The sequence below is a fragment of the Peromyscus maniculatus genome, chromosome X (genome assembly GCF_049852395.1).
Source record: "Peromyscus maniculatus bairdii isolate BWxNUB_F1_BW_parent chromosome X, HU_Pman_BW_mat_3.1, whole genome shotgun sequence".
Lineage (NCBI taxonomy): Eukaryota > Metazoa > Chordata > Mammalia > Rodentia > Cricetidae > Peromyscus > Peromyscus maniculatus.
In genome coordinates, this window is record NC_134875.1 from 15,059,856 (window position 1) to 15,069,594 (window position 9,739).

The following is a 9,739-nucleotide window of genomic DNA, read 5'->3' on the forward strand; positions in this document are numbered from 1 at the left end:
GAGCAATTATCTGGGTATTGAGGTGTGTGAGCTTCATCTTGGACAACAATGATATCATAATTAGAGTCTTTTTTTTAATTATTAAGAAATTTTTTATTCATTTTACATACCAACCACAGATCCCCTCTCATCCCTCCTGCTCTCCCTCAGCCTTCCCACCAACCCACCCCCATCCCCTCCTCTGAAAAGGTAAGGCCTCCTATGGGGAGTCAGCAAAGCCGGTACATTCAGTTTAGGCAGGGCCAAGCCCCTCGCCCCCTGCACCAAGGCTGTGCAAGCCTACATGGGACCAGAAGAGGCTCTCTGCATAAGTGAGACAATTGTGTAGCTTGGTCTGTTTAAGGGGCCCTGGCAGTGGGATCAGGATCTGTCCCTGGGGCATGACTAGAGTCTTAAAAACAACCTGCACCACGGCAGATGTGAGACTGAAAATTTATGTCCGTGTGTGTATGTGTGTACGCATACACACCTATAAAAGTTAATTATATCAAGTAAAGAAAGCAAAAGTGAATGCCAGTACATATACAGTGGGTAAGAAGAAAACATGGAGAGGAGACAGATACTGATAATTTTAGGGAAATTTTATGAAATGATGAAAAATGCATCAGCATTCCAAATTCTGAATTAAAAGGGAAAATGAAGACAGCCAAAAGAATGCTAGCACTTTCTTTTCTCTGCTTCCTGGTCTACTGAGACTAGAGCAAATTCCTGTTGCCACAATGGTGAGTCTCACCTGCTGCCCAGCTCTTGCCCTGCCATGATGGACTCCACCCACTAAACCTTTCTTTCTTCTAGACAGGGTTTCTCTGTGTCAACAGCCCTGGCTGTCCTGGAACTCACTCTGTAGACCAGGCTGGCCTGGAAGTCACAGAGATCTGCCTTCCTCCCCCTCCTTGAGTGCTGAGATTAAAGGCCTGTGCCACCACCATCTGGATCCACCCCCTAAATCTTAAGCCACCATAAATTGTTTCTCTCTTAAGTTGCTTTCTATCAGGTATCTGGTTATAGAAACAGAAAAGTAACAATACACCAAGAAGTTTCGATTTTTTTTTGTTGATTCTCCTTCTTCCCAGTCCCTTCCACCAACCCCCCCCCCTCCCAATCCACTCCTCCTTTTCTATTCAAATGCACGCAAGCCTCCTAGGGATATCAACCAAACATGGCATATCAAATTCCAGTAAGACTAGGCACATCCCCTCATATTAAGGCCTGACAAGGTATGAGGAGTAGGGTGCCCAAATGAGGCAAAAGCTTCAGAGACAACCCCACTCCCACTATCAGGAGTCCCACAAGAAGACCAAACTACACAATCATAACATACATAATATGCAGAGGGCCTATGTCAGACCCCTACACGCTCCCTGGTGGTTGTTTCAGTCTCTATGAGCCCCTACAAGGCCAGGTTAAATGTTTCTGTTGGTTTTCATGTGGTGTCCCTGACCCTTCTGGCTCCTACAATCCTTCCTCCCCATCTTTCACAGGCTTCTCCAAGCTCTGCCTAATGTTTGGCAGGGTGGGTCTCTGCATCTGCTCCCATCAATTGCTGGACGGAGCCTCTCTGATGATTACACTAGGCTCCTCTCTACAAGTATAGCAGAATATCATGAGGAATCATTTCATTTGTTTTTGGTGGGCATGTTTGGTTCTATCCTAGGTTTCTGCACTATTGGGCTCTCCAGCCTCTGGTTTCTGGCCCCCAGAGGGTGTTCGGCATGGGCTCCCTTTTGTGGCATGGTTGGCCACTCCCATAATTTCTGTGTCATCTTTGCCCCAGAACATCTTGCAGACAGAGCAAACTGTAGGTTGAAGGTTTTGTGGCTCGGTTGGTGTCCCAATCCCTCTGTTGGATGCCTTGTCTGGTTACAGGAGGTGGCCAGCTCAGGATCCATATCCCCCATTACTAGGAGTCCTTGCGAAGGTCATATTCATAGATTCCTGGGAATTTCCACTGCAGTAGATTTCGACCTTGCTCCTGAAATGCCCCCAAGTCCAGTTATCTCTCCCAGTACTCTCTCCCTCCATCCTCCCCCCATCTGCCAAATCAGTCTCTCTGCCTGTCTCTCACATATACACACACTCACATACGTATTAGAGTTCCCAATTTGACTTGAAAAACACTAATTTTGTTTTGTTTTGTTTTTGTTTTTTTTTAAGACAGGGTTTCTCTGTGTATCTCTGGCTGTCCTGGAACTCACTCTGTAGACCAGGCTGGCCTCGAACTCAGAGATCCACCTGTGTCTCAGCCTTATGAGTGCTGGGATTAAAGATGTGTGCCACTACCATCCTGGCTAAAACTTTATTCTTAAGCCTGGAAAAAAAATGCCAACCAGCATGTAGCTAGTGTCATCTAAAAACAAATTCTTGACTAGACATGGTAAAGCACTCAGGATGCAGAAGCAGAATGATATTACAGACAAGCTAGGGCTATATAAGGAGACCCTGTCTTAAAAAGACAAAACCACATCCAATCAAACAAGAACATGCTAAGCTACCCTTCAATTACAAGAAACATTTTGGGGAAAATACAAGAAAAAAGGAAGATAAAAACCCCCAAGTCATATTGAATATGACCCACAAGTTGTTATACCGTGTTTTCCCAAGCCTTTTACTATTTTGACACAACCTCATTTCCATCTGGTGCATTTGGCAACGGAGACAAAAGGGCCTGTGATGTACCTCAGAGAGTAGAGTGCTTTCCTAGTGTGCACAAGGCCATGGGTTCAATCCCTAGCAATGCATAAGCCAGCAAGGTGGCACACATCTGCAATTTTAGTGCTTGGGAGCTGAAAGCAGGAAGATCGAATACTCAGTCATTTTCAGCTACATATGAATTTTGAGGACAGCCTCGGGTACATAAGGCCTTATCTTTAAAAAGAAAATAAGTAGAATGCCAGCTGGGAGGCATGAGAACAATGTGGACTCAAGATTCTGTCCCCTCCTGTCCAGCCTTGCCACTTACCAGCCGTGTGATCTCATGATCTTGGAGGAAACTCCCAAGCACTCTGATGCTGGCTCTCTATGGAGCTGTCGTCAACAATAATGTCATGTAGGACCGTTGTAACATATAGGCTAAAAGTCATCTGGCAGTGTCTGCATATAATTGTGTATATAATGAATGTCAGTTGAGTTTGAATATTAATTTGGCCATCCACATACTCATTCGGGGGGAAAATGTGTTCAACAGGAGAATCAATATCAAATCAGCCCAAAATGCAGCTATCCAAATTAGTCATGACTTTTTCTCTCTAAAAACTAAATTATTTTGGATATGAGTCATTCTTCCCCAGGCTGAAAAACCTTGAAGAGACTAGAATTTAAAAAAAAAAAAAAGTGTCCTCCCCTCCCAGCTGTCATCCTCTGGATATACTTTCTGAACTAATTTTATTGCCACCAGATCCTAGATCTTGGTTAGATTTGGCCAAACAACAACCCCTTGGCTCGGGATCATCCAGGCAAAGAGAAAGACTGGCAGCCTGGTGGTCTCTAGGCAGCAATCAGAAGGATTCTCACCCTATCTGCCAGGGGACCCTTATGTAAATCTGTTTGGCTTTGTGAGTCAGACTGAATAGCTTGATATAGCAATGCATATCTATAATCTCAGCACTTTGGATGTGAAGACAGGAAGATCAGTTCAAGGTCAGCCAGGGCTGAAGACATCCTGTCTCAAAATCCAAGACAAACAAAAATTACTTAGTGCAGACAATGGACCAAGGCAGAAGCTCCAGGATACCTTCCCACACAGGCATCAGCCAGGGATTTCTCTCTGTTTCTGCTGGAATCTCAAGGAACAACTTAATTTGATCCTATGATTTTCTCTCTCCTCAAAGACTCACTAAGTCAGGTCGCTGGCATTGGCTCAGGGTATTTGCACTTGAATAATGATCAAGGATCCTCATTGTCCAACATAACCCTTCTTGTTTATTATGTCTTCACAGTCATCTTCCCAGACTCTATCCATCTCTAGGAAGGGAATGTGGTTATTTATCTGCATACTCCTCCCAAAAACCATGCACATTCCAAAAAAAAAAAAAATCCAACTTGGGGCTAGAGGTGGCTCAGGTATTAAGAGTATTTGCTGCTTGCAAAGGACCTGGATTCAGTTCTCAGCACCCATATGGTAGCTCACAATCATCTGAAACAACAGATCCAGGAGATTTGATGCCCTCTTCTGACCTCTGTGAATACCAGGAACACATATGTTAAATATGCATGCATGCAGGCAACACATTCATACTCATAAAAAATAAAATAAGTACAATTTAAAAAAAATAGATCCAAGTAATGTTTGGCAAATAAATGAATCGGTGAGCAGAGATCTTAAGATTTATTACCATTTTTCCTGCTTTCTTAACAAACTAATCTGGGTACACATTACAGAGTTGACTCAAAGCATTAACGGAACCCAAAGATTAACCATTGGCTAGTTCCCCTATATTTTCTCAAATTCTGGTGCAGGAACAGATGTCAGTAATCAAAAACTTATATAGCAAAGGTAATATAACACCATTCAATTACAAAGATGAGCATTGGAAAAAGTACCCAAAAAGAAAACAGATGAAACAATTCCCATCATCTAGAATCAGAACACAAAGTTGCCCTATACTAAGTACGATACATACCCAGATTAACCTTGACCACCCCCAATTACTTGAAATTTTGACTCTCCTTTTTAAAATCAGTAATTAGACAGCCCCATGTTGTTAGGAACGTGGTACTAATCCATGGGGCTCTTTCTGGCCTGGGCCCTCTCTTCCTCATCTCTCAATGCCTCACTATATAAGGATGAGAAATAAAGCGGGTCCCTCCTTGTAAATTTGGTCAAAAATTCTAGAACTTTCATCTTGGTAGTTTCAGAGTAGGCTCTTGGACCCCACAGGAACACATAATGTGGAGGATAAGTCTCAGGCACCTGCCTGTATCTCAGATAATTTTGCTGCACTAAATCTCTAGTGAGGAACTCCCTGGGCTCCCCATAAATAAAGTGCTCCTTCCCATCGTATATTCCTATCACATTCAGGAATTCCCACACACTTTCTTCAGAGGCACAGTTTCCTTCTATGAATATCACACCCAGAATAATTATCAGGAAGCCATTTCTAGGCAATCTCCGGTTGCTGTCATCATATGTGAGGTTCAGTGTGTTGGTAAGAACATAAGATCTGCTTACAGGATCATTTTCCTTTATATCAATGCCAAAAATCATCTCCAAACACTTAGAAGCTTCCTTAAAGATGACAGGGAATTGTTTCCTATAGCCTTCTGTGACAACTCTGAGCATTTCCACTTCTTCAATGCATTCTTTCATTCTATATTTGAGGATCAGGAGATTGACCAGTTGAGATACCTTTTGGTTTTTGAGTTTTTGCCACTCGGCATCATCATCTGTCAACTTCAAAATGGTTAGCCTCTCTTCTTCCAGGCTGCCAGATTCTTCATCTAAGTTGCTACATGAAGTGAAGGAGTAAGAGTTCTGGCAGCTCTGGGAAATACTCAGCATCCAGGAAACAGACCCTTCTGTCTCATCTGGACTGCCCCAAAACAGAGGACAGGATGAGAGAGTAGAAGGTGGGGAAGGGCAGGAGGGGGGTAAAGTGATTTTTAAAGAGGCAGATAATGTGGAAGAGACGGTGTCACTGTTAGTAGCCTCCCATCCTTCCTCCTCCTCTTCCTCTTCTTCCTCCTCTTCCTCTTCTTCCTCCTCATCCACTTCTTCCCCTTCTTCCACCTCCTCCTCTTCCCCTTCTTCCTCCTCCTCATCCATTTCTTCCCCCTCCTCTTCCTCTTCTTCCTCCTCCTCTTCCCCTTCCTGCTCCTCTTCCACTTCTTCCTTCTCCTCTTCCATTTCTTCCTCCTCCTCAGCTAATCTATGTATTTCAAAAGCATCCTGGAAAACTTTTTCAAGGCTAAAGTGTGGAAAGTATGGCATAACGAATTTGACTGGAGATGGTAGGCTGGTGTATAAGCAGAAGAATGGGTGGATGGATCCCACATACCTGAGGGAGGGAAAGGTAGTATGAGTGGCCTCAGCTAAAAATCTCACTCCTGAGGATGCTAACCAAAGCATACTCACAAAACTTCTTTGTAGGTGATGTCCCAGAGCCCTGCTAGCCTGCTGCTTTCCTGTTGCTTATCCTACAGGAAGCTGGAAAAGGATATGAGAAAAGTCCTCAACATTTAGACAACTGCAAGATTCCGAGACTCCGGGGCCCACAGTAACGCATGTGTCTATGGACTTTCGGTATCCCCTTGGTTCTGGACTTTGGGTAGTGTCCTTGGTGCACATTCAAGGTGTGTTTCTCAGCTGGACTCTCTCTTCCTTTTCTAGTCTGTAATATGACTCATATCAAGACTCTCAGCCCAATTACTGATAGCTCTGGAAGATGAGCTGATAGGACCTCCCACTGAAGACTGCAAGAACCCTCAACTGTTCAGTGCAGCTGGTTAGACATTACTCTGCAATCACTAATTCCAGGTAGATGGTCCCCTTTACCTTCACTCTAGAAAGTCTTAGATCCCAGTCACCTGCTGGAATGAGACAACCCCTAAGGACAACACCTCACACTTCTGAGACAAAGAGGAGGAAGTAAAGGAACCCCAACCCCAAGGGCCTCCACAAGGTGCCAGTTAAGAACTGAGCAAACTCTGCTTCCATCTCCTAAGTGAGAGATGTACTTATTTCTCAATCTGAACCCTCAGAGCCTGGGGCTGTACCCTCTGCTGGCCTTGGTTTGCTCCTCTGAGCAATGCTTTGAGATCATCAAGATAGAGAAGATGGTGTACCACATACAATCACATCCCTCGGGGCTGTCTAAAGCTGACAGCATGGGACAAGTAGCACCAGACACACTTTCAGTCATAGTAAGGGGGTTGCACCCTCAGTTCTCACTCAGAATCCTTACCTTAACTGCTGGTAATCCCGGACTCCTCGCTCTGTTGACCTGATGTACCTCCTCACCATACTATTTATTGGCCTCTTCAGACCAAGTTCCTGAATCCCCTGAGAATGCAAAGGCAACACAAAAGAGATGCTAGAATCCCTCACTCTGCTAATGTCACACACTTACACAAAGGCCTTCCTTCACCTCCCTGGAACACTCCATACAAAACTAAAATGGCATCAAATCCAACGACACCTGTGTGGGGTCTGCTGAGGGAAACCATCTTCTACTTGCAGCAAAGTCACCTTTACTGTTTAGCAGGACCTGCCTCAGTTTCCTTTCATCTGAAGTGTGTCTGTTTAACCAAAACCTCACCATCCTGAAACACTATGGTCCCTTGGCTCTTTGGAGAGCTTGTGGCAGAAGTCAGAGTCCTCCATTATTAGAACACCACAAACTATACCTTCCCTGGGCTGGAAAAAAGTTGAGAGTTAAACTCCATAAGATTCCTTTCTTCCCGGGAAGGAGTAAAGAAGGGGAGAAGGGAGTAAGGGAGAGAAGAGTGAAACTTCTTCAGTGCTCACCAGGGATTCCTAAGTTGATAAGAAGCAGAGTCAAGGACTTGTCTCTACACTGACTAGCCATCACAGAATGTTACCTCCTCAGATCAAAGCCCCTCCCACATCACCTAGGGGAAAACAAAAAACACAAAAACAAAAACAAAGCCCCACATCTGACAAACCTTTCCTGCAATATCCTAGGGTTTATAGCAGGAGCCTGTTGAATGTGGGGCCACCTCACTCCAAGATTAATACTATCAGCAAGTTCTTTGTCTTCCTATGTTAATAGCAAGAAAGGGTTCCTTTGTTTGCCCCTGATTCAACTAAATTTGCCCTGATAACATCTGGGAACTCCTTTGCAAAGGTGCCCTGGTCACCGTTGACAAATGCAATCTTTATTTCTCTGAGGACCTAGTCAAATGTGTGAAGCATGGCCATGACTTATATTTTTGTCTAGGGTACCCCAGGTTTGACAGCTGATAGACCCCATGGTTTTAACAGGAGGAGAGGTTGTACCCTCTCTTCTCCCTCAAGCTATTTATGTTGCTCCTTGAGATCAAGGCCTCACTTCCAGGAGACAAACTTCCTCATTTTTGCCCATATCTTGAATGCATGATGGGTTTTTTTGAGGGGTCTCCTCTGTCTATAATAGTAAGAACTGTAAGTCATCCTCAAGGGATTTATATTTACTCCTGGAAAGTCATATACAGCCTCTATTCTGTTCATATGATGGTGCCTTCCTTAGTCCAAGGTCCCATCCCTTTCATATACCAGGAAAAAAAAAGAAGAAGAAATAAGGACACTGTGCTTGAGCCCAACACTTCTCGGGACCAACATTACAAGCTAGTTTCTGAACGGCTCTCTCTATCTGTTACGTGTAGTCTCCTCATTCTTGCCTCAGCGTGCTCTCCAGTATGAAGCCTGACCTGCCTACTGAAATGAGCCTAGCCTCCTCAAAAAAACCACTGATTCCTTCCAAGATCGAAGTCAAATACCATACTCCAAAAGCCAAATTAGGTGACTTCAGGCTAACAGCAAAGGGAGAACAAGGCTGAGGCTCTCCATCTGGATAATCAGAAGTCCCCTCACTCCTTCTCCCTCTGCTGAGTACAGCTAAGATCCCTGGGGCAGGAAGTCAAAGAGGTTCCTCTAAATCCAGCAACGCTCTACCCCACGCTTTTCAGAACTAATAGCTGGCACCCTTCAATACCTGTGGGGAGAAGTTCTATCCCTCCTCCACCAGGGTGCGTCCTGATAATGAAAGACCCAGTGCTAAACCGTCCCTTTACTGATGCCAGTAGCGCCCCCTCAGGAAAGCCGTCCTCCCTCCCCTTCCATGGTGAACAGGAAATGATAAGAGTCACACACCCCTGTCCCTCCCTATGTATCCTAGGGACAAAGCATGAACAGATGATACCAGTATCTACAGGGGAGAGGAAGGCTCTCAGTCCTCCCTCATCATTTTCCCATCAAGTCCTGGACTTCTTCCTACTTAACTGAGTCCAGTCATGTCAAAATGCCTCACCTTCCTTGGACTCTTGACAAGGAATTTGGAAAGGATTCTAAGCCATGACCCTTCTTGGAGACCCTAACCATTGGTGGTGCTTAGCCTCCTACATCTCCCAGGGCAGAGAAGAAGATAAAACCCTCAGAATGATGCCTACCACCTTACAGAGCCTGGAACTTCATGTGGGCAGCTACCTGTGATATCTCTGGGCTGATGCTTTGAAAGAAAACCGGGACTCCTCTGCTAACCTGTGTACAGTCTTCATCCAAACACCTCACCTCACCTCGTTTAGGACTCACAGACAGGGAACGTGGGAATGATAATGACATTACACTACCAAGGACCTGGCAGAGGGCATGAGGCATGAGAAAAGGACTCTCAGGCACCCCCTCAGTTCTCCTTAGCCTCTATCCCATGACATTTCTCAAGGCTGACCCAATTCCAGTCTCCTTCCAAACAGCCTCCCCTCCCGTGAACAGCCCAACCCCCAAAGAAATCTGGAAACAAACAGTACGCACCCAACCAGGCTGGAGTCTCCCACCAACTGTCTGTACAAATAGAACTAATGCCCTGTTTCTCTCAGGGAGGGCAAGTCTCCCACTCTCCCCTCGATATCTTCCCCCTCAAGGTTGGGAACCCTCTCCCTGCTGATAGGAGTCCAAAGCCCTCCCATAAAGCTTCGCCTCTCTGGGAGTCCCGACATAGGGAGTGGGTGGTGGTGGGGAGAATCAAAGCAAAGAGCTTCTACCCAGCAGGAAGCCTCCTGAGGAAAAACTGCTGGAACAAATAATACA

At 45.1% G+C, this 9,739-nt stretch overlaps 1 protein-coding gene across 1 annotated transcript; it reads right to left on the reverse strand.

Moving 5' to 3' along the window:
* Positions 1-4,535: 4,535 nt before the first annotated feature.
* Positions 4,536-6,080, reverse strand: LOC102923153 (melanoma-associated antigen 4-like). Its single transcript, XM_006993921.4, has one exon. The coding sequence runs from the start codon at positions 6,062-6,064 to the stop codon at positions 4,715-4,717; it is 1,350 nt and encodes a 449-aa protein (XP_006993983.3). The 5' UTR covers positions 6,065-6,080; the 3' UTR covers positions 4,536-4,714.
* Between the last annotated feature and the right edge of the window lie 3,659 nt (positions 6,081-9,739).

Bases quoted from the DNA above. Each gene is read 5' to 3' on its own strand.
- LOC102923153 (XM_006993921.4), bottom strand. From the start codon at position 6,064: ATGCTTTGGTTAGCATCCTCAGGAGTGAGATTTTTAGCTGAGGCCACT.